The sequence below is a fragment of the Anomaloglossus baeobatrachus genome, chromosome 6 (assembly GCF_048569485.1).
Source record: "Anomaloglossus baeobatrachus isolate aAnoBae1 chromosome 6, aAnoBae1.hap1, whole genome shotgun sequence".
Classification (NCBI taxonomy): Eukaryota; Metazoa; Chordata; class Amphibia; order Anura; family Aromobatidae; genus Anomaloglossus; species Anomaloglossus baeobatrachus.
In genome coordinates this window covers 532,872,231-532,898,520 of record NC_134358.1, presented here as the reverse complement: position 1 = coordinate 532,898,520, position 26,290 = coordinate 532,872,231, and the positions used below count along the sequence as shown (strand labels likewise).

The 26,290-nt window shown below is 42.3% G+C and overlaps 1 protein-coding gene across 2 annotated transcripts in view; it reads left to right on the top strand.

Annotated features, from left to right (window-relative positions):
• SPAG6 (sperm associated antigen 6) overlaps positions 1–26,290 on the top strand; it is a 266,300-nt gene that overhangs the window by 136,049 nt on the left and 103,961 nt on the right. For both annotated transcript variants that reach the window (XM_075316806.1, XM_075316807.1), the window contains one exon: positions 15,997–16,180. In XM_075316806.1, coding sequence (XP_075172921.1) covers positions 15,997–16,180 — 184 coding nt within the window. The remainder of the gene's footprint in view (positions 1–15,996; positions 16,181–26,290) is intronic.

Genomic DNA, 26,290 nt, shown 5'->3' with positions numbered 1-26,290 from the left:
GTTTTATTCCACTCTGCAGCCTCAGTAGCATTGTATGTTTAGTTAAACATAAAAAAGATGGCTAAAGGTCCTCCTTAAGGCTTACATTAAGTATAAGATACATGAAAGTGGATTCATTTTCAAAGAATTATTATTTTTTTTTTAAATCAGAACAAAGGAATTTTATTCCCTCTGGAGAGACCTGAAACAATTTTTTTTTTCTAACAGAGGAGTAAAAGTTAGGAAAAATTTGAGTTCCCAAGTATCTGATAGCTTGTGACACCATTAAAAGGATAAAGAACTTCCTAGGTAGAACACTGTTGATTGGGGGTAGATTGTCTGAGGTCCTCAAAATCCTAAAGAAATATGTAGTTGGAGATGTTTGAAAATCAATTTAGAATGTAACTTTATGTCAGTATTAATTAGGGATATTGGTCCTTAGTTTCCACAACCTAAAGGGTATTTTGTTGGCTGGACAGTCACTGAGATATGATCCATAAGACGCCTCCAGGCTGTGTGACCAAGAAGGAGATGAAACGCTACCTCAGATGACATTGGCCTACACGACCTCAACCCAATTGAGATGGTTTGAAATGAGATGGACGCAGAGTGAAGTCAAACCGGCTAACAGATGCTCAGCACCTCTAGGAAATACTTCCAAGACTGTTGGAAGCCATTGCAAGTGACGACGTGGTGAAGCTACTGGAGCGAATGCCAAGAGATGTAAATCTGTCATCTGAGTAATTGGGGGGTACTTTGAGGGATCAAAATTTTAACACATTCTAGTTTGATTCACAAGTGTTTCTTTACTCTTTGTTTCAATATATGATCCTTCAAACCTTTTCTGCCTTCAGTCTGAATCTACAATGTGCACATTCCAATAAAATCAAAGAAAACCATTGCATGAAAAGGTCTGTCCAAACTTTTGATCTGTACTGTAGCAAATAAACGTGTCTTAGTGCTTTTTCACACCTCAGTTCACTTAACACGTGTGTGACTGTCCATGTGACAATAGGAACACGTGCGCGAATCGATTTTATTTAATGGGTCTATATGTGTCTGTGTCTGCAGTACGTGTGGAAATGGACACCACAAGTACCGGAAACACGGTTGTGTGAAGGAGGCCTTACTAGGGGAGCAGAAGCCCTATGAGGCTACTTCTATTATTTATTAACAAGGCTTGTCCTACTGAGTAAATATATAGAGCATATATAACACATCTATTATAAAGCTGAGTAGTGGGTGTTGGAGAGGGGAGAGGAGAAATGTAAAAAGACATTGGACATTTTGCTGTGGTATAGTAAAGTCTCTGTATCGTGCATTGAGACCTGGACAACAGGTCAGGAGACCTCCTGTAGTGTTGTGTGTTGTAGCAGTAGGACTCCTTTTTTCTTTTTTTTTTTTTTTTGTTTAGCAGAAGGAGATCCAAACATAGAACAGTGTGCCTGTGATCAAATCGGGTGCAGTCTGCTAATCAGCAAGTGATATCATGGAGAGCTCAAAGGTAGAGATGGAATTGAGTTAATTCACCGGTGAATGAAATGTTGTGGGTCTTTGGTGGTGGCCAGCAGCTGAAAGAAGTGTTCACTTCTCTAGATAATCTTTCTCACAAAGCGGACCGCCCTCTGAAGTTATAGGTACAACTGGTCTCATTCAAGCATTCGTGAAGCACGTTCGTGTTCTGGCCCTGATTTTCATAGTATACCCTTCATTAAAGTCCTTTGGTACTAATCACACGTCCGTGTGAATCAGAGACATGTCTTTTTCTGATCTGAGACATAGATCAAAATTACCGATACAAGTCTTTTGGTCTATGAAAATCACAGATTGGGTCTGTGCAGGAGCGGAAGGATCGCGGTCGCAGGGGTCACCATTGCGACTGGGCCCGGGATTCAGGGGGCTCAAGGACCTCAGCCAATGGCAGCAGGCCGATACACTTGAAAGCAATGATGACAGAGTGAACGTCACACTCCCTTTCTCATCATTCTCCCGCTGTGTGCGCTCTGACGTGTCAGCGGAGCGCGATAACGTCACTACTGTGCGCTGTGATGAGATGTGCTGGACTTGCTGAGTAGACCAGAGCAGCAAGGGAATGAGGAAAAGTGAGTATATGATTTAATCACAGTGGCCAGACGACTAAAGGGTTGCATTAAATGATATGGCGGTTGTATGCTACTACATGGGGGGAATATGGGGGCTGCATAATACTATATGGGGGTTACATGATACTATATGGAGGACTATGAGGGTGCATTAAACTATATGCAGGACTAGGGGGTGCATTATAATACATGGAGGACTATGGGGAGTGTATTTAAATATGTGGAGGACTATGGGGAGTGTATTATAATATATGGAGGACTATGGGGAGTGCATTATAATATATGGAGGACTATGGGGGTGCATTAAAATATATGAAGCACTATGGGGGTGCATTATAATATCAGATATTATATCGAGATATCGGAGTATGGCAAAGCTGGGTGCTGAGGTTAAAGGCCAAGTGTCAGCATAATAATCCTGTACTTCGGGGGGAGGGGGGGCAGGTCCAAATTTTGCATCGATGCCCATTGAACTCTAGTTATGCCACTGGGTCTGTGTGCAATCCGTTTGCAATCTGTGACAATGTGATGGATAGAAGAAGATTTGCAGTTCATTTTTTTTTTTCTTACTTGAAAAATCACTGATGAAATACTGATGATAAAAACTGAAACACTGACCAAAACTGATGAGAATTGGATCCAAAGCACTGATGAAACTCAGACCATTTTGTAAAACTAAAACAAAATCACCATTCCGTTTCTGCTCAGATAAACTTGGGAGCTATTTTTTTTTTTTTTTGCGTCAGTGAAAAATCACAGACATTTGAATAAAGCTGAAGAATGGACGGATTTAGATTGGTGTACCCTCTGATTCACCAGATTCCTTTATTTCCCTGGTTGCAGAAAGCTTCCTTGGCTTTGAGGATGTGTATAACACAAATAATGACTCTTTGAGATTCAATATCTTCAAGCCAAAGTCCTACGACTATATGGATCCTATCCATTTCAGTTGGAGGATGAGATTGCTGCGTAAGTTATTCCTCCCGTGTGTATTCTCTAAATGAGAGAATCACTGATATTTAAAAAGCATCGGAGTGGATAACTTCCCTGTGTTCACCCAAGCAGGTAAACACAGTATGTTGAGATTTCTCAATTTCCCCACTCTGTGGCCCAAGTGTTTGTTTTGAAGGCCTCTGTTCAGATTTCTTGGTATTTTGTAGGCAGGAGACATATTTTTCAAGCATCCTTAGTACAGAGGGAATGCTAAGCTTTAATGGGTTACTTAACCACAAGGCAAATGAAAAGTAGAAAATAGGTTTGTGCTACTGAGACCAGTTTTACATGTCCGTGAAAGATAGACGGCATCCTTATCTGAATACCAGTTTGGACTGCCGGGTCTCCAGACCTGAGCTGACTGTCGGTTGACCCAGAGGCTTGGCAGGGTCTTATGATTCAAATGCTGTCTGTGTTTCATTGGCATATGAAACTGGCTGTAATGCTCAAAGGTGCGAGTGGGAGAGCACAGCCTACACTAGGGGGTCATGACTTTGGCCCACACCAGTGTTTCACCAGCGCCTCTGATGGTGATGGTGGATTTGGCTGCTGTTAGCAACCAGATGCCACTCAGCGAGACACAGTGCTGCGACAGTGGACCCCAGGATAATGGATACTGACTGTCTCAGATATAATAGTTGCAGCCAGGATGGAAGATGCAGCATGCACAGCTGGAATGAATGGATGGATGCAGCAGCGGGTTTGGCAGATACAGCTGGTACGCATTGGTGCAGCAGGGGGTACGGCAGATGCAGCTGGTAAGGATCGGTGCAGCAGTGGATATGGCAGGTACCTCTCATATGGATGGGTTCAGCAGTGGATATGTCAGGTACTGGGATACAGACTGGTGTTAGCAATACAGCACACAAGAGACCTGACAACTAGCAACGTATAGACCATGTTCCCCAGGCATCGCCCATAAAGGGAGGGTGCCTTAAATATCTAGTGCCTCTCAGCCATAGGCAGGCCCTGGGACTTGTCGGCAGGGATCGGGGACAAAGCAGCCACAGCTGACTGGCTTGGAGAGTGTGTGTACTGGCGTCCCCAGTGAGGGAGAGGGGCAGGACAGCACGAGGACGCTGGTACCTGCATTAGACAGGCCTAATTTTGTGCTCAGATTTTTGCCCATCTACAGCTGTAGCCACTTCTCGGCTGAAAGTCGGACCTAGATGTGAACATGTTTGTTGCCCATGGATGCAAAGTTATCTGCTATTCATGGATGGCAAACAAGACACTTAAAATAGCAAAGACATTCAAACTGTAAGAATAAGGCCACACATGCTGGGATTGCTGAAGAATTCCTGCAGCATTTTCACTAGCTAGAGAATGTAAAATAATGTATAATTCTCATCAAAATGCTGTGTGTGATTCTATGCGGATATTGACTTGCAGTGCAGATTTTCTCCACAGCAGATCTGCAGCATGTCAGTTACTGTAGGAGATAAATTGCAATTTCATTGTGGAGTTTCCCCATTGCCCTCAATAGGGAGGTCAAAATCCATATTAAAGTCCATTTTCTTATCCATTTTGCTGCAGATGATCTGTTGGTGTGCCACACAATCCACAAGTCCTATCAATAAAATAAGCCTTAAGCCGGCGTTACACGCAGCAACGTATCTAACGATATATCGCCGGGGTCACGGATTCCGTGACGCAGATCCGGCATCGTTAGCGACGTCTCATGCGTGTGACATAGTGATGTGTCGGTCGCGAACGATCCGACACAAAGATCTGGCTCCCTCCTGTGACCGACAGGAGCCGGCTCACCAGTGTGAGCCACTAAAATTTCTAAACGGCTCTTCTCGCCGCTGAAACCATGCCCACCCATTTCTAAACCCCGCCTACTCAACAATCTTATTGATCACTTGTTTGTGGGCGGGGTTTAGCTGTGGGTGGGCGGGGTTTTGGCGGCATTACTATAATCTTAAATATGTGTTCACCTGGGGTGAACACATATTTAATAAAGAGCCGAGAACGATCTGAAAGATCTGGCTCTTTTTGGTGAGCGGAGCCATGGGGACCGGATCACCAAAAAGAGCCGGAGTGCCCATCACTAGTGTGACAGCAAGGAACAACCATTAACGATGGAAAATACTCACCTTATCGTCCATCGTTGACACGTCATTCCTTTTAAAAAAAACCCGTTGATTGTGTAGGACGCAGGTTGTTCATCGTTCCCGGGGCAGCACACATCGCTACGTGTGACACCTCGGGAACAATGAACTGCAGCTTACCTGCGGCCGCCTGCAATGCGGAAGGAAGGAGGTGGGCGGGATGTTACGGCCGTTCATCTCCACCCCTCCACTTCTATTGGGTGGCCGCTTAGTGACGCCGCTGTGACGCCGCACTTACCGCCCCCTTAGAAAGGAGGCAGTTCGCCGGACAGAGCAACGTCGCTAGGCAGATAAGTCCCGTGTGACGGCTCCTAACGATTTTGTGCGCCACGGGCAGCGATTTGCCCGTGACGCACAAATGACGGGGGCGGGTGCTTACACCAGCGATATCGCTAGCGATATCACTGCATGTAACACCCCCTTTACAGAGAAAATTTAATAAAACTGGTGCTGCATACTCTTTTGTCTCTTTGGTGCTCCTAGGACGGTTTCTGTGCCGATCTCAATATATCCTGGTCTCACTGTGTTAATGTTTTGTCTCTTCTAAATGCTACAGCCACTTAGAAGATTACAGCCAACTACAGAAATCTAGGACATACGGAGATCGGCCTGAAAACTGACTCAGAAGATACATAAGTTGGGATGAGTGAACCCAAATTTTAAAGTTCGGTGTTCGTAATAAACACAAACTTTATAAAAAAAAAATCAGAGTTTGAGTTTGGAGTTCTGGAGTCCGCTTCAGTGGCTCGCACTGGGGGTTAAAACAGAATAAGCGGAGGTAGTATACTAAAAAAAAAAAAAAACAAAACAAAAAAAAAAACGAACATCCCCCGGAAGTCTCCTGTTTATGACTGGGCAGAAAGCCGAACTGCCCAATCAGTGACTTCCAGTGAGGTTCAGGTTCAGGTCCAGTTCGGGTCCACAACAGAACTTTAGCTAAAGTCCAGCTGACATCTCTAGACATTAGTGGTGAATATTGTGTCTTATTGTTTTTATTTACTGCAGAAGTACGTATTTAAATTACCTGCGAGATCTGTACAATTTTTTGCAGATTTGCTGCTGTGCATATCCTTGCATACTTGCTGCTGTTGCGTCCTTGCAAACTGTATAACTCTTTATTTGCATAAATCTGAACTCTTTATTATATACCATATTTGCCATGTAGGTAACAACAAGTTCATTTAATACGATGAACCACCAGCCGCCGATACGGCACTATTATCTGGAGTGAGTTCACTGAACTGCTTATGTTGATTTGCTGCCAAAAGACTGACTGCAAATTCTGCGGTTGCTAATTGTGGTAAGGTAGTTGGACAAGCTAAAGATTTCTAGTAGCTGCCATCAGTTCTGACTCACAGCTTCTTATTGCATGTAGGCATAATTGTATAGTAAAATATCTCGGTTCACAAGTAAATCATGTAGTAATGGCATCTCATGTACATGGAGGTCCAGATGCTCAATACCTTGCGTGTACAACGCTTGTCAACGACGTGTCTTTGTCTCAAGAGGAGATTCTCGGGAAAGCAAAATACAAACATTTCTTGAAGGGATTTGCATTGTGTGAATTAATAAATCAAGACTAATTACTTCTAAGTTGCCAGATCATAACCTTGACAAAATGCTCCCTTTCCCTCTTACTTTCTTATAAGCTGCATATTTTCTAAGGAAGAGTTATGTCCTCCTTTTATATATAAATGTAATCAACATTTACATGTAAACACGGTATATAAGACAAGTTTTCATGACTAGATTAAAGATTTATGCAGCCTGACGTCATGGCTTACTGCTAATCCTATTCCTGGGTCCACAACATAACCACGCATTACTTTATTTTTCACCATATGTAATAATATTACAGTGTATAAAATCCATAAACACTATAAATATAAAGTTTTATGAATTTCTCTGTACAGTATATCCACTTGTAGCAGGGATATAGTGATTGTGGTTTCAGGTGGTGTGCTTGGGCCTGATGTGTAGAAGTCTCATGCTAGCGTTTCTCTCAGACGTATGGCCACCTCAGCTTGTACTGGTGCTACAGTCTAATGCATGTAGACAACGTTTTTCTTGGCCCCGATATATTACCAAGCCTGGAAAGGTGTAATTTACCTACCTCCTCAATTGGCTACAGCTGAGTCCACCCACCTGTGCCTCACAGAGGTTTAATCTGCATCTTCCTGTTCCTCTTGAAAGATCTATGACTAGTACATACCACCTTTTGATGGCCATCTGCTTTTGGTCTTTGTACACCTTTTTACATTAATTTTTTTTTGTTTATTATTTTTTTAGTTGCTTCCTAAATACAAAGTTAACCAACTTAATCGTAATATCAGCTGGTTCAATAAATGGCCTATAAAAAGGTGTCTCATTACCAATGTGCTACAAAAGAAACATTTCATGATGGGTAAAACCCGTGAGCTGTCTCATGACCTTGTCAACCTTATTTTTGCAAAACCATACTGATGGCATTGGTTACAAAAGAATTTGTAATCTACTTAAGGTTCCAGTGAGCACTGAAGGGGCCATAATCCAGAAATAGAAAGAACATAATTTCACCATAAACCGGCCACGACCAGAAGCTCCCCACAAATTTTGAGATAGAGTAATAAAAAGAATTATTAGAAGAGTTTTCGAAGACCGCCTGTGGAAAGATAAAGAAAGACCTCGAATCAGCAGGTACAATTGTTTTAAAGAAAACATTAAGTAATACAGTGATAATTCAGTTTTCGTTAATAATCCGTCTGAATACAATCATTGACAACCAAAACCAATGGAAACTGAGGCAATTATCAATGTAAATCCAATTAATTCGTTTTAGACACTCTAAAATACATACCAAAAACACATTTTATAGAGAATAATGATAGTGTTTAATACGAAAAACAATAAGAAATGAATATAAAATGAATATAAAATTCTAATATAAAGAATAAATACATTTGTATCTTAGATTTCCTACTTACATTTTGAAACTGACGAGCGGGATGGTACTCACATAATGGCACACAGAGCAGGAGAATACATGGATCACCCTTTGTTGTCTCAAAATTAACAGCGTAGTCACGTGGGCATGCAGACAAAAACAAACGAAAACCGAGGCAACCAACGAATACCAAGGCAAATTTTTAGTGGAAAAAAATCAACGAAAACTGAAACAAACGATAACCAATGTCAACGAAAAACCGAGGTACCACTGTATACTCATCTTCCATGGCCTGTATGCACGCTCACCATGCAAGACTCCGTTGCTGAAGAAAAATCATGTTAAATGGCACATAAAGTTTGCCCAACAACATTTAGATAAGCCCGTGAAATTCTCGGAAAATATAGTCTGGTCAGATGAGACCTAAATTGAACTCTTTAGATGTCATAATACACCCATCCAAAAGGCACTGCATATCACCCAAAAACGCCATACAATCTGAGACGTTTGGATGTGGGAACATCATGGTGTGGGCCGTTTTGCAGCATACGTCACTGGCAAGCTTCGTGTGATTGAAGGAAGGTTGAAAGGACAAATGTACCAAGACATTCTTGATTAAAACTCCACTGCCATCTATCAGGATGATGAAGATGAAATGAGGGTGGACATTTCAATAAGACAATGATCCCAAATACATAGCCACAGAAACTCTCAATTTGGTTTCAGAGAAAGAAAAGAAAGCTGTCTTCCAGTTCAATGTTGCTGACCTGCACTTGCACTTCTTAGCATTTGCCCTGTAACCTGGTGACTGAGGTTATCATACTCTTTTCGCCATTTTCAGACCATTCGGATAGTCAGCATCTTCTCTTTGCAGAATGCAAGCACATTTTTACCCTGCGAGTCCTCCTCAACTCCTTTCTTATACTTGATGGAATAGCTTTCTTTTTGTACTCATGTTGTCTGGGGGTCAATATACTAATATGGTATATTGTTTGCTCATCTGTTTACATATGGTACTGTACCATAGTGTATGGTGGATAGACCCATCACCAAGAGAAGTAGACACCCCCAAAAGAATCGAACGCAAAAGAACAAAAGCAATAATGTTTGTCTTGGGGAGCTTGGCTCTTGCTATCCCTTATGGTTTTGAGTCTTGTGGGGTCTTTTGAGTGTTATTTTTTTGGGGTGTCTGCTTTACTTGATGCATTTTAATGCCAATTGATTTTACTTTTTTTTTTTTACATGTATATGAACAGTAACTAGAGCTTATTTTTTGGATTAGGGCTTAAATTTCAATCATTCACAAAAATCCTGAAAAATCAGTTTAGGGCTTATTTTATAGGTAGGTCTTATTTTCAGGGTAACAGGGTATCAACCAATACAACAAGAGCCCCCATCATTCTGGTAGATTTTCTTGTATCATAGACATATTGTAGAGCAATGGTTACACAGAGTTAGCCGACCACCAAAGATGGGACCTCTGTTACAACAGCAGGAGAAGCTTCTTAGAGACAAAAATGCAAGAGACAGAAGATCAGAATATGTGTAACTGGTATATAGCTCGTTAATATGAATGTATATGGTGCCTACCCATTTGTAAAACTAGAAAAGTTGAATAACTTGCCTTCAACACAAAAGGCTTTAAAAAGTACGAAGCGTCTTAGCTGTTGGGGACGCTGGCTCAGCAATTAACATTGGCAAGAGAAAATATTTGAATATGTGAACTCGGACAGTTAACATATCTGCATTGTAACAAGATCAGCCTTGTTTTATTCCTTGCTCCGAGTGTTTTGGATGCTGAGACAAAGAAGCAATTGAAATGAAACATGAACTTGTATAATCATTTGGTGAAAGTGGAGAGAGCAGCAGGAGAAAAAAATCACAGAACGTTCTCCGAAGACCGAAGATCAGTAGACAAATAGTGTTCCTAGCAGGAACGACGTGTGTACTTAGAGCCTGGAATATTTTCTTTAGTGTCTGATTAATAGCTTGTTGTAGGGGCCGCATGAGGAATCATTACATGTGAGAGCCGGACTTCATAATTGCCCTGCTCAGGCCTGTTTCATTGGTAAAGTAGATTACTTTCCGCACACAAATCTCTTCATGAGCAGCTTGTGGTTTTATCCTGTCTGGGCAGGTCATCTAGTCTTTATACAGAAAAAGCAAACCTATAAAATGTAAAAAAAAAATAGATGTTACTGCATTAGTTTAATTCCTCCGATATGAAAAAAAAGGTAACAAGTAGGGATGATCGAATACCTCAAATATTCGGCTTCGCGAATATTTTCCGAATAGGTCGCCGCTATTCGAATATTCGATGCGCAATGTAAGTCTATGGGAAGCCCGAATAGTTGTTAGTCGTGTTTCTCATAGACTTACATTGCACATCGAATATTCACGAATAGCTGAATAGCGTCAATCTATTCAGAAAATATTCGCAAAGCCGAATATTTGAGGTATTCGATCATCCCTAGTAACAAGATGATGGCCAGCGGTAATTGTTAAAGAAAACCTGTCACCAGATTTGGCGACTTGAAGCTGTGAACATCACAACTGAGCTCTTATATACAGCATTCCAGAATACTGTATATAAGAGCCCAGGGCACTGTGTAGAACGTAAAAAACACTTTTTTTTATAATACCTAAGGAGTGGTCCTGTCTGGCACCTCCTCTCTCCAATCCGGTGCCTCCTCTCTGCAGCGATCGCCGTCCTCCTTCTTCTGAGGCCCGTGCATGACTCGTCCTAAGCCATGCACACAAGCCGGCATTGAGGTCCTGCTCAGGTACACTTTGATCTATTCTGCTCAGGGCAGATCAAAGTATTGTAGTTTTCATGCGCGGGCGGTCTTTCACCTTTCCTCTTGCGTGGGTATTACAGTATTTTAATCTGCCCTCAGCAGGGAAGATCAAAGTGCGCCTGCGCAGGAACGGCAATATCGGCCTGTGTGGATGACGGGGGACGCGTCATGCACATTGGGCTGGGTAGAAGGAGGACTGAGATTGCAGCAGAAAGGAGGCGCCAAACCAGAGGGAAGAAGCGCCAGACTGGAGAGCAGTGACACCCATCGGACCGAACCGCCCCCTAGGTGAGTATTATAAAGGTGTTTTTTACGTTCTACAGCGCGGCCTGGGCTCTTATATACAGTTATTCTGGAATGCTGTATATAAGAGCTCACTGGTAGCGGCCGCAGCTTATAGGGGCCAAATCTGGTGACAGGTTGCCTTTAAGATAATGTCTGTCATTATTATGGAATGTATGCAATGAGCAGGAATAGCCATACACATAAAGATTTATATGAAGTCTAAAATATATTTGATATGAGAATGCAAATATTTGTTGTTTTTTTTTTTTTTAGTCATTTTTGCATGGAAAATCCTTCTGATTTTAGAAAATATTAAAGCATTTTTGCTAAACTCTAAGTTATGACAACCTGTGAAGCATAAATACATTTTTTGTCTTGTTATTTGAATTATCACCATTTTTGTTAATGTATTTGACAGGTATTGTAGAATATAAGACTCAAAGTGGTTATTTTAGGAAACCCATGACTGTTTATGCCATAAATGATTATTTTCGTATATTCAAATTTGAAATATAAAACTTTCCAGATTTTTACTCATCTCCTTGATGTTGACATGCCAAGATCTCGCCTGTAAATTTAGGATGCTGGTCATGTGTTGGACTTGCATATCTCGTTACAAACACTCACTCGCTATGTAGGACCTGGCAAATCCATACATTACACAGACACCTCATAGATTTCAGTAGGTACGGTACATTGCGCATTTTTCCAAGTGGTGGGGCTGCAGGGAGAATTAAACACTTGCTGGTTACTTTCAAGTGGAATTCCAAGAGAAAAACATCCTGTGTCAAGGTTATCCTCAAAAGACTTTTAACAAAAGTATAGTTGGCAATAGCACCCCCACCAATCCCAGAAAAAGAGGTATATTATTCTTGTTCTTGGTACTGACTTGAGCATGCATAGTTAGTCCTTCACCAGGGTATAGAAATCTCTGTTATAGTTCTGTACAGAAAGAGTAAAATATTCTGTCAAAGAAGTCTGTATGACTGTGCACAAAGGCTGTATTTCTCCTGATTTCCTATCCAGAGAGAGAAGGAAATGAGCCACTGACAGTCACCTATGAGCTTCTCAAATTATTTCCTGTGACAACTAAGGGTTGGTCATATTGAAATGCAACATGCACAATCCTTCAATATTTGCTGTTGTGGAAGAATCAAAACACTCCTAGCCCAAATTAGATATTTAGGCGGTCCTAACAGAATCGCTGGGTTCGACCAATGTTTGTGTAATATGAATTGAATATTTTTTAGGGTTTGTTTACACATTAAGGATTTGCTGTGAATTAAGAGTATAAAGGCCGCTTTACACGCAACGTCGTATCTAACGATATGTCGTCGGGGTCACGGAATTCGTGACGCACATCTGCCATCGTTAGCGACGTCGTTGCGTGTAACACCTACGAACGAGTGCCAACGATCAGAAATGCTCACCTAATCGTTGATCGTTGACACCTCGTTCATTTTCAAAAGATCGTTGCTCGTTCTAGACGCAGGTTGTTTGTCGTTTCTGAGGCAGCACACATCGCTACGTGTGACATCCCAGGAACGACGGACAACAGCCTTCCTGCATCCTCCGGCAACGAGGTGGGCGTGACGTTAATGCGGCTGCTCTCCGCCCCTCCGCTTCTGTTAGTGGCCTGCTGTGTGACGTCGCTGTGACGCCGCACGAACCTCCCCCTTAAAAAAGAGGTTGTTCACCGGCCACAGCGACGTCTGTAGGAAGGTAAATACATGTGACGCTTCCTAGCGATATTATTCGCCACGGGCAACGATTTGCCCATGACGCACAAACAACGGGGGCAAGTGCAATCGCAAGCGATGTCGCAGCGTGTAAAGTGAGCTGAAGGCTAGGGTCACAGGACCATTTTAATGTCAACTGAGAAAATTGGTCTGATTATGCTAATCACACTCTGATTAGATTTTGATCGATAATCTCGGATGTGATATGGTGAAAATGGGGGGAAAAATGTATCCAACTTCTCCATTCTATCAATCTTTGAAAACTGAAAACATCAAAGTGCATTCCAATTTATTTTTTTTTCATGGACCCGTAGATTTGAATGGCATCCATATTATAGTCAAATTATGCATCTTGTAATTTTTTTTTTTTTTTCCTCGGACAGACTCGATCTGAGGGAAAAAATCAGAGAGGCGCACGGCCCTGTCATAGAAAGATTGTAAAATTCATAAGACCTCTCTGGTCTGTAGAGAGGACATATCCACACCCCACACTGAATATGGGATTAAATATAGCTAGGGATAAAGACCCTAGTTATCACTGAGGAGGACAGAGAGCTTGCGTCTAACATCTTGGTCCCCTGTTAAAATAGGATCTCTTGGTGTGGACAGTTAATTACAGCTGAGGAATGTTTGGGAACAGCCAGCAAGTCTGAGATTCATTTAGGCAGAGGAGGAGAACTGCCTTCCCAATGGCATATGCTTTCTCCATCAAAGCAGTTTTGCTGTACATTTGAGCAGCCGTGGTCAGTAATGAATATTGGAGTTTGTATCGATTCCAATACTTATTGGAGGTACATTTTCAGCATTGCGATCACAAGAGGAAGTACATGCATGCATGTTTTTTCATATTTGTGAGGCCTAACTTTGAGCTCCAAATTAATATTGGGCAGATGGGTCACAATACATATATCATATTTCCTATCTATGCAAAGGTAAAATTGTGATAAGAAATATGGCGGGAAAATCTTTAGCCTGGGACCTCCAGGGATAAAGATATCCTGTTAGTTGGGGAGCTCCTAAAATTCTGAAAGGATGACCACATCCCACAAACAGCCCCCACATCAGCTTGTCAAGGGGAGGTATGTGGGCATAACTTTATTTAATAAATGCAGAAATTGGGTTTGAGCCTTTGTCAGTCCTTGGAAGGTACAGCTTGCTGTGTATTCTGTCTCTTTTCTTAAGGATTAATTTCCTCCTCTAAGCTCTGAAGACATTGCAGTGACATAAGGGTTATTAGTTTTCTTTTGTTTATACTTTTTATTTTATGTAACTATATATGCTGTATTGTTTTGTTACCCTTCATAACTTCTTTTGTATATTTTCATGCCTATTTTTCTAGATTAAATATATAAAATACATTAGTTTTGGTCCTTTTGCTCTATAACCACATCCCCAAAGCCATACGCTAGCTATAACGGGTGTCCAATCGGCCTGTAAAGCCTGTAAAGCAATTGGTGGTGGTGGGTAATAGTTCTTCCTGGGTTGTTGTGGAGCTTGGTAGCGACTGTACTGAGGTATATGTGTGTGTGTGTGTGTGTGTGTATATATATATATATATATATATATATATATATATATATAGATAGATAGATAGATAGATAGATGATTATATATATATATATATATATATATATATATAAAATGTGTATGTATATAATATATATACGGTATATATAATATATTTTGGTTGTACATATACACTATACCCTCTCTGTGAGTTTATCACCAGTCTTAGCGGAAGCAGCCATCGCCTCATTTGCATATCCTGACAATTTGAGGCACCGGAGTGATGTTCGTAACAAATTGGTGGCAGTGCTGGGATATTTGTGTGATCTCCTCCCAGAGTGTCTCAGTCTGGCACTGTGACGGGCCACATACAATAACATGGGGGTAAGTGCTACCAATTAAACGATGGATAGCACTCGTCCGATTTTTACAGTCGTGTGCTTGAGCCCTAATGCCGACGTCACACGGTACGATATATCGTGCGATATGTCGGCGGGCTCACGTCGTTAGTGACACACATCCGGCATCGTATGACATATCGTACCGTGTGACACCTCCGAACGACTGTGAATGAGCAAAAATACTCACCTTATCGTTGCTCGTTGACACGTCGTTCATTTTCATAATGTCGTTCCTCCTGTGCTCCAGTTGTTCATCGTTCCCGTGACAGCACACATCGCTCCGTGTGACACCCCGGGAACGACGAACACAGCTTAACTGTGGCTCCCGCCAGCAATGCGGAAGGAAGGAGGTGGGCGGGATGTTTATGTCCCGCTCATCTCCGCCCCTCCGCTTTTATTGGCCGGCGGCTGTGTGATTTCGCTGTGAACGTCCCTCCCCCTTCAGGAAGAGGATGTTCTCCGCCCACAGTGAGGTCGTCCGGGAGGTAAGTACGTGTGACAGGGGTGACCGACTTTGTGCACCACGGGCAACAAATTGACCGTGACGCAGAAACGACGGGGGCGGGTGCGATCGCACGATAGATTGACTCGTGTGACGCCGGCATAAGACAACTGTTATATATGTTTCTAAATGTGGTGGGAAAAAATCTGTACTAAAATAAGAGCATGCTGCGAATTTACAAATCTGCCATGCTTATTCCTGTGCGAATTTCACAGCTGCTTTTCATTCGATACAATGCTTTGTGATGGTTTTGAGCGAAATCAGCGACCAAATCCGTCAACAAAACGCACAATTAACACACGTGGATTACGCTGCGAATTTGTCATCAAAGCCTCAGCGGAAATTTTCCGTAACCTGTAAACATAAATCGTCTCGTAGTTAATAACTACACAGCTGGGTCAGTAATATAAACCACACACCCATGAAAAATAAATGTAACAAGTGTATGTTTGTGGGAAAGATTACAACCGAACTGCATCATAGATTAAATACAAAAAAAGAAAATTTCATTTAAAAGAACATATTTTGCTATCAGTTCAGTTAGTTTTAAAATATACATATGAAATATCTTAAGTACTGCAAAATGACTAATGATGCTAGCCGGGAGCAATTTACTTCTTATGTAATAATATGACTTTGTCTTTCTTCCAACAGCGCTTCTATAAAAAAGCCGCAGCATTTGTGCTCCGAGCAGTTGCCAAACATTCCCCTCAGTTGGCTCAGTCGGTGGTGGATTGCGGAGCGTTGGATGCACTGGTCGTTTGCCTAGAAGACTTTGACCCTGGAGTGAAGGAAGCGGCTGCTTGGGCTCTTGGCTACGTTGCCCGACATAACGCAGGTATGCATCTAGGAAGGATATCACTTGTATTACCAGGACTGAGTTGTTCGTAAACAGTTTCTATAGTTACACAATGATTCCGGCGGCTGCTATTTAACGTAATGATGGTATTCGCAAAGCCCGACTTGTGTGCATGTTCTGTATCAGAGGCCAAAGCTGCTGTGAAGATGGTTACACTGTACATGCAGATTACATAAGTAAATTATAGAGAATTACATAATAGTCCTAACGCATCCAGTTAAAGCAGATCTGTCATTAGATCTCACAGTCAAAACTGAATGTATTATTATATGGTTCTCTCCATCTTGATGTGGCTTTTGTATTTTCTTAAAAAGAAAAAAAAGATTTTTACAGCCATTCTGACATGAATTGTCAAACTTTTTGTCTAAAATAAAAAAATTGCTTTGTATGAGTCTAGCTGAAATTAGAATGCTCATTTTAAGACACCACTCCAGCGTTTTTTTTTTTTAATTTTATTTCATCGCCGTTGTTCTCCAGCAGTTCATGAACTACCAGCTGGAACGCACCAAAGGGTCACTTCTCAATGCAAATCTATGAGAGCCTCGTTCTGGCTCTCATAGATTTCCATTGAGCGCGTTTGACATAACTTCCAGCCAGGCAGAGGTTACGGGCACCAGATGGCGCCGCGGGACTGCAGTCGCATTGACAAAAGTTAAAGACGCCAGAGAGTGAGTATAAGAATTGGGGCAGGCTCTTAAATTAAAAGTGCTGAAAAACAACAAAAATCTGCTGGAGTGGTGTTTTAATGCTGAGCCCGCATCATTCCCTGTACAAGTCAGCTGCTCTGAAGAGCCAACGTGTGCCTCTAACAGGTGTGGGTGGATTGGAAATCCGCCTGCCCTGTTAACCAGTTAAATCCTGCTGTCAATCTCTGATAGCAGGTTTTAACACATGCCGGCGAGGTGCGCGTCATGCCCCACTCTCATTGGCGGCCACGCAACTTGATCACGGGGTGTCGATGGATTGTCATGACATCTGGGGGTTAGCTGATGTCTCCTGTGTCTGTCATAAAGATACTCCTGTGAACACTGGCTGCGAGCGACATTCATAGGAGACTGTGGTTTCTGCTGTACAGAGCAGGGCTAATGCTGATGCCCTGCTCTGTACAGCATAAGTGATAAGACGATCGCAGCTGCACAACCTGCTTTGCCCCTACCTACTTTATCCTCAGCCATCCCCTGTAGACTGTGAGCCCTCGTGGGCAGGGTCATCACCTACTGTATCCTCACCCATCCCCTGTAGACTGTGAGCCCTTGTGGGCAGGCTCCTCACCTACTATAACCTCTCCCATCTCCTGTAAATTGTGAGCCCTCGCAGGCAGGGTCCTCACCTACTATATCCTCCCCTGTAGACTGTGAGCCCTTGCAGGCAGGTTCCTCACCTACTATATCCTCACCCATACCCTGTAGACTGTGATCCCTCACAGCAGGGTCCTCACCTACTATATCCTCCCCTGTAGACTGTGAGCCCTTGCAGGCAGGTTCCTCGCCTACTATATCCTCACCCATCCCCTGTAGACTGTGAGCCCTCACAGGCAGGGTCCTCACCTACTGCATCCTTACCCAGTCCCTGTAGGCTATGAGCCCTCATGTGCAGGGTCCTCACCTACTGTACAAGTTTGTGTTTTGTATTGTTCATGATTATTGTACTTGTTTTTATTATGTTTACCCCTTTTCTCTTGTAAAGCGCCATGGAATAAATAGAGCTATAATAATAAATAATAGAATTGAAAAGAGCTTGCCTTTTGCTCCATTGAAAAGTAAAAATTAAAAAAAATACACATATTTGATATCTCTATCAGAAATACCCGATCTATCAAAATATAAAATAAATTAAAGTGATCGATCAGTAAGCAGTGTAAGGAGAAAAAAAAAAAAAATCAAAATGCCAGAATTGCAGTTTTTCGGCCGCCGAAACAAGAGAAAACAATGTAATAACAGGTGATAAAAATATCGTATATACCCCAAAAACATCAGCTCGGGGTGGAAAAAAACAGGCCCTCACACAGCCCCAGATCCCAAAAATTGAAAACATAACAGCTCTCAAAGTCATGACACAAGCAAGATTTTTTTTTTCACTGCTGAAATAAAACAAATCCATACATGTTTGCTATATACATAATTGTACTGACCTGGAGAATCATAATGCCAGGTCAGTTTTATGGTAAAATAAACGCTGTAAATAAAAAAACAAAAAAAAAAAAAAAATCGCAAAATTTCACTTTTGATTCTCTTTTGCAACACTTGTAATTTTTTTTCCTCCTTACTATTACGTCATATGATAAAATTAATGGTGTCATTCAAAAGTACAACTCATCCCTCAAAACAACAAGCCCTGATATGGCTATATCAACAGAAAAATAAGTTATGGCACAAGAGCATGAACAGCAGATAACCGAGTTGTTGTTGTGAAAGGAAAAGCGGTAAAGTAGACGCAATGCTAATTTTTTGTGATCCTTGGGTGTTCCAGATATAGGTCCCTCACCAATCATATAGTGATTACATATTCTCGTGATTTAAATAATCGTTAAAGGGGATTTTTTTTTTGCTTAAATGCATGTATCTGAAGCAAAAAATACAACTTTGCAATTTGTGTTTCTATAAAAAATTTGCACCACTTTGCTTTTACAGGCTCTTTGTTTTACTGCACAGTCAACTTTGATGTGATCTGTTGCGATAAATCAGCTGAGAGGAGCTCAGAAAAAGACAGATAACAAAAATTACAAACTCCCTGGCAAACTGTGATGGTGGGCCGACTGACAGATTATCAGTTAACTCATTCTGCAGCCAGCGATAGACAGTGCAGCACAGAGGCTACTAGAAGCAAATAATGCACATTTTTTTAATAAAACCCAAATGCAAAATTGTTTTAGCCCAAAATACATGTATTAAAGAAAAAAAAAATATAATAAAGCAAAATATACAGTAGTTGGGAAGATATTGAATATGTCACCAATTTTCTAAGTAATATTTCTAAAGGTGCTATTGACATGACATTCTCACCAAATGTTAGTAACAATCCATCCAATCCGCACAGGCAAAAAAAAAAATCAAACCATAGATGTCCATAAATGAAATGATGTGTAATCAGAATAAGCGACACTGGGAAAAATAACTGAACACATGAACTAAGAGAGGTGCTAAAAGCCTTGGAAAGTTATGACATCGGCTCAAATCTATCATTAATTAAAAACGAATCCTGCCACTTAGTAAAAAATAATATCATCTGGTTCAACTGATGGCCTATAAAAAATGTCTTATTACCAAGGGGCCACACAAGAAACATCTCATCATGGGTAAAACCTGTGAGCTGTCACAAGACCTTCACAACCTTATTGTTTCAAAACATACTGATGGCATTGGTTACAGAAGAATTTTTAAACTACTGAAGGATCCAGTGAGCAGGGTTGGGGCCATAATCAGAAGTGGAAAGAACATAATTTCACCATAATCCGTTCAGATCAGCCCCAAAACACCATACCAATAGTGAAGTTGGATGTGAGAATATCATGGTGTGCGGCTGGTTTTCAGCATCGGGCACTGGCAAACTTCACATCATTTAAGGAATGATGAATCGATAAATGTACCGAGACATTCTTTGATAAAAATCTGCTGCCATCTGCCATGAAGATGAAACAAGTATGGCCCAGCCGATCATCGGAAATGAATCCAATAAAAAAATTTATGGAAGAAATTAAAGCTCAGAATTCATAGGAGCCCACGGGAGCTTTAGGATTTTAAAGGGAACCTGTAACCACTTTTTTGGCCTATAAGCTGCGGCCACCACGACCGGGCTCTTATATACAGCATTCTAACGTGCTGTATATAAGAGCCCAAGGGGGGGGTATAACATAAAAAACACTTTATAATACTTACCTAACGGTCGCACGGTGGGACATCTCCGTTGTCCGGTACCAGCGCCTCCTCTTTCAGCCATCTTCGTCCTCTTTCTGAAGCCTGTGTGCATGACGCGGCTACGTCATACACACTCGCCGGTCCTGCGCATGCGCACTACAATACTTTGATCTGCCCTGCACAGGGCAGATCAAAGTGCTCCTGCTCAGGACCTGAATGCCGGCAAGTGTATATGACGTCGGACCCATCATGCACCGCGGCTAGAGAAGAAGGAGAACAAAGATGGCCAAAAGAGGCGGCGCCGGGACCGGACAACGGAGACGCCCATAAGGCCCACCGCGCGACCGTTAGGTAAGTATTATAAAGTGTTTTTTATGTTCTACCTCCAGCCTTGGCTCTTATATACAGCATGTTAGAATGCTGTATATAAGAGCCCGGTGGTGGTGGCCGCAGCTTATAGGCTGAAAAAGTGGTGACAGGTTCCCTTTAAGTGTGTTTGTGTGAAAGAATGGGCCAGAATCACACCTGAGCAATGCAGGCGGCTAGTTTCTCCATACAGAAGGCATTTTGAAGCTGTAATCACCAACAAAAGACTTATGTACAAAGTATTAAATACATTTCTGTAAGCGTGTTCCATGCTTTCTCCCTGTGTCATTTTTTTCTTATTGCGCATTGCTAAATTTATGGGCATCTAAGATTTGATTTCTTTGCCTTTGTGAATTGGATGGGTTGTTACCGTCATCTGGTGAGAAATTCATGTCAATAGCACCTTTTAGAAATATATTTACTTAGAAAATTGTTGACGTCTTCAATACTTATTTCACCCCCTGTAAATATAAAAGTCACCAAAGATGGTCGCCCCCTTTAAAGTCATCAGTTATTGTAGGCTGTCTAGAAATTAACCCCTTGACGTCTAGTAGAAAATCTAAGCCAGTTATTTAACTTTCGTACAGCCCTATTTTAGTTTTTCTCCCAAACTCCCCAATGTGAGGAGTAACCGCAGATTACAATGTGAGGTATTGTTACAGGAATCGGAGATGTTCAGTTTCTGTCTAATAGGAGACTACAGTGTAAATGCAGCAAGCTGTAAATCCATTGGGCTTGCTCAGTTGATAGACTGCAGAAGGGGCTTTTTTGGGCAGAGGGTTTACTTGGATATGAACTTTACAAGAAACAGAGGGATTACACTTAATCTCGTTTGTGCAGTTGCAGGGGAAAAAAAACTGTTGCTCTATACAGTCAGCCGTGGGTATTTATGGTAATCTGTGGCTTTTCAGAATTGCTCTGCCACAGTTCAAAGGTCACTGAATGTGATTATATCCTTGTGTGATACGGCATTCTGAAACTCTCCAGAGGTTGTACACCTGTGCAAGCCGAGCGTACCCACTAAAGGAGCTGGCTCCCCGCCAGCAAACACGGCACAAGTACTTGTTAATATGACCAACGTAAGGGGAAATTATTTCACTCGATGGAAAAAAAATAAACCCCATAAAGGCGCCGGTTCACCAAAAAATAAATGAAAAGGACACATTTGCTCATTTCCAGGTCTGCTTGCCGTATACATGAATATAAAACACATAGTCTGGAGCGTTAGAAAAACACGAATGATGGACTAAATGCTATAAGTCAACTGAAGGCAAATATGGTCATACATCGTATAACAGGGATGTATTTTATAAGACTGTTTGAAACAAGCCTAAAATCTGCTTGAATATATGGCGGCTTTCACACAGTTGTAATACAGGCGCATTTTATAGGCCGTATTATATGCACATTATCCGGACCTACTGCAGTTCAGCTGCAAGTCCAGGTCAGTAGAGAAGAGGTACAAGAATGACTGCGAGTTATTTTTTTTTATGTTACATCTTCAACCATCTCTCTGTACCTTGCCATATGCTCAGTGCGCCCCATAGTTTCTGCTCTCCCTGCCACCACCCTGCAAGGTCTTCTCCTAGAACGGAAGGTGCCTCTTCACATTACATCTAAGTTTGCCAAGACTCGTATGCATGTCACAAGATCTCCTTCTCTACTCCTCTCTTACAAGATTTCTCCCGTGCCTCCCCCATACTCTGGAACGCTCTACCTCAGCATATCAGACTCTCCCCTACCGTGGAAAGCTTTAAGAGGAACCTCAAGACCCACCTCTTCCAACAAACCTACAATAGCCCTCAGTCCAGTACACCGCTGCGCAACCAGCCCTGTCCTCACCTATTGTACCATCACCCATTCCCTGTAGACTGTGAGCCCTCGCGGGCAGGATCCTCTCTCCTCCTATACCAGTCTATTTTGTACTGTTAATGATTGTTGTACGTATACCCTCTTTCACTTGTAAAGCGCCATGGAATGAATGGCGCTATAATAATAAATAATAATAATAATAATGTGTGTGGGGGAGGGCAAACTGATATGTGCATTTCCACTCCATTCATTGTCTATGGGATTGCAGAAAAAAGGGCTTGGCTACTTCCAACAATCATTTAAAGCCCCACTCCAGCGTTTTGTTTTTTATCAGTGCTGGAGTGTATGAGCCCCCTGCCCACTGTCTTATACTTAGCCTTTGACATTTTCAGGCTTTTTCAGGACCGCTGCGGTCCCGCGGTACCACCTTCTGTCCGTAACTTCTCACAAGTTCTCAATGCATCTCTGAGAACCAGTACGAGGCTCTCATAGACTTGTATTGAATTGTCACTTCCAGCGCGCTTCATGAAACACTGGAGGGAGCCGGCAGGTGACATTAAAGGAGACTGACCGGAACGGTGCCAATAAGACAAGAAAATGGTTGAAGGTGAGTATAACACAGGGGGAAGGGGGATTTACATTTAAAGCACCACTCCAGCGGAGTGCATTAAGCAATGAATGGGGTGGTGGCACACCTAGACTTACCACTACACTCTGATGGTGCATTTCAGAGCACCTCTCTTTATATTTGGTGGTTTCAGAAATACCTGGATAGGTTTCACCCTTTCAATGTTCATAATAACCCTTTGGAGGGTTATTCCCAATATACTAAGTTGTCACCTAACCAGGAGGATGGAGGATAGAGATGAACGAATCTAAGGTTCGGTTTTCGCACCTAACACCAACTTAAAAAAACAGGGCTTGGGTTTAGAGTTCGTATGCCTTATGTGCGAACATAACTTGCACAATCATCTTTGTGCTTGGGTACGCTCAGTGCTCAGCCCAGTATGAATCGCTTGCAGTGTTTGAAAGGCTTGCACTGAGGGTAACAACAGCGTGATCACAGGTAATATGAAACCCAAAACAAAGATTTGAAAAATTCCACCCATCCTTCCCGGAAGTGATCCACTTATGGCTGTCTGCATGTGGGAGGAGACTCAATCTGCCAATTAGCGTTTCCGAACCTTCTCGGATACGTGTAGGTTCGGTTCAGTTGCTGCCAGCAAACCAAACCTACAAAGGTTCGCTTCTTTAATTGAGGATAACGTGCAGATCACAGGGATCAGAGAATCGGACTTTTCAGAGCGTTGCCAAAGCAGAGTTGCCAATGCTCAACCTATGCTTCTGTCATTATCTACAGGACTGCCGGTGAAAGCAGAGACCAGGTTTCCATTATTTTTAGCAGTCTCATAGACGATGCGTAGCGTGGAGTTTGGGCATGCGCAACTCTGCTCCATCCAAGACGACGCTCAGCAAACTTGGGCTCAAAACCCAATCTAGGGATTTGTTTTTAGAGGTCTAGGGTCTCCGTTCCTGTGTGCTGCACTTATATAGTGATGGACAGCCCTCCTAATCTAATAGTACGGTATGTGCATCACTAAGGCCGGTTTCAGATATCCGTGTTTCAGGTACTTGTGACATCAGTTTTTATCACGGATGCCATAGGTACCCATGTTATTTTATAAAGTTACACATGCCGGCGGTCGGGCGCTCAGCTGAGCACTCTCAATAGCCGGCTGCCGGGCGCTCAGCTGAGCGCTCTCACATGCCGGCGGTTGGGCGCTCAGCTGATCGCTCTCAATAGCCGGCTGCCGGGCGCTCAGCTGAGCGCTCTCACATGCCGGCGGTTGGGCGCTCAGCTGATCGCTCTCAATAGCCGGCTGCCGGGCGCTCAGCTGAACGTTCGGCCACCGAGAAACAAAATAAAGTTTCTGTGATTTAAAATAAATAAATGAGCATGCGCAGTGAAAAATAAAGGTTTCCGCCGCTCAAAAAAAGTTACATGCTGCGTTCCTTCCGCCCGACGCAGCGTCAAAATAATGACGCTGCGTCGTCCAGCAGATGCTATGCTGACACTTGCGTTACAGTGCGTCATCCATACAAGTCTATGGAGAATAGCGCAGTGCGTTAACGGACTGCGCTATTCTCCATAGTGACGGACTGCGCTGAACGCAAGTGTAAGCCAGACACTGTGCACCTACATGTGTGAACGGCGTCCTATACAAGCCATTTGTGTGCAATTCTAATACTAAGCAATCGCCTCCTCCATGCAGTGGCAGTGTGTGAGTGGTTGCTCCCTCAGTGTTTTGCACCTGTTACCTCCATCTTTATTAATGGGTTTCGCTGCATCCTGTTAGTGCATTGGATTCTTTGGCCTGGGCAGGTAACCATCAATGCCTTTTGTTGGTGTTATTCTTGAATTTTTGGGGGAAAATTTTATTCCTCTTTTGCGTAGTTTTAGTTTTTTTACTTTTTAGAGGTCCAAACGCTGGGACGGGAACTTTATAGCCTTGTAGTTATTCCTAAGATATATTAGTATGTATTGAAGATTAACATTTTGGTTTAGTTATCACTTTCTTTCATCCATTATGCTTTTTTTCTTTTCATTGAGAAAAAGAAGGCAACAGTGACAGCAAAGGAAGCTGCCACTCAGTCAGACGGGGCTGTTGATGCTTTATCTGAATACCCGCTATGCAGGATCTCACTTGTCTGCAGCGTACAGTATATACAGCTCGTTCTAAATTTCCTCCTACAATATTGAGGCCTCTGAAGCAGGACATGGAGCTCTCCTTTTTGTTTTTCAAGCTCTATTTTGAAAGCCACTATTGTAGACACACATCTATTGGAACCGTACTTGCCATTTCGGAGCCAGGAAAACCTTTCCGGCATTTTAGACAGACAACTCCTTTTATTTTCTGGATTATCAGTATGTAAATGGCCGGCCCCGATTGACTCAGGTGTTCTTCAGTCTGAGATTGCTTCCCTTTTTTTCATGTCGGCGGCTTTGTGCACATTACATCACCGTTGGTTTCATCCATCAGATAAAGCTCATTCACTGTCTGCGAGGCCCCATTATAGGTAAAACCTCTTTTAAATGACATCCGGTTGTTTTGAATGAACACATAAAATATATTCTATTCACATTAGCAATCTGATGCCGCGGTGGATGGGCAGAGAAGTTTGATAGCCTTGTGATTAGTGTAAAGCCCTATTGAAAAGGTTGTTGTGAACATTTGTGGATGGATGGAAGTGGCTCATGGCTGCCAAGTGATCCGTCATTTCATTGAATCTCCGAAGTCCTGTGAAAGATAGGCGCACCTGACTGCAAAGTAATGCCATTCTAAAGGGATTTTCTTGTTTTATCCATGGGTGAGTGGTGAAAGCTTCTGCAAACTTTTTTTTGTTTAATTCCCTTAAGTTGACTGCTTGCTGTCGGTGAATACAAATTTTATTATATAAACTATTGAGTTCCTAGACATTAAAATGGGTATTCTACTTAGAACAATTTATCACTCATACACGTTGTTACTTGTTTCAATTCAGTAGTTTTGATAAAAGCCCACATTCACGGTACGGGAAGGGCGAGGGCGGCACTCAGCCTCTTCCGAATATGAGGACTCTGTACTGTGGTCACACTGCACCTATTAGGCCAGCGTCCCACTTGCGATTACCGCACGTATATATCGTGTGTGTTTCACGGTGTAGCACCCGTCACGGACTTTCACGCTGCTCACAGGAGCGGGTCAGCTGCATAGAGATACATGCAACCGACCAGCTCCTTTGAGCAGAGTGTGAGTCCGTGACGGCTGTTGCAACGCGAGACTCGTGCGAGATATACGCGCGGTAATCACAAATGGGACACCGGCCTTAAAAGGAGTCTGTGACCCTCCAAAATGCTAATTAATCCACTTATACAGGTATGTGGAGGACTTAGCCCCTATAAATATCATACCTGTATTTATAGATTTTAGTAGTTTTGTTGCGAGAAATAATATTTTTTGTATTCAAATGAAGAAGCTTTGGTGCTCCCTTGGCAAAGCCAGTTGCTCAGTGTACC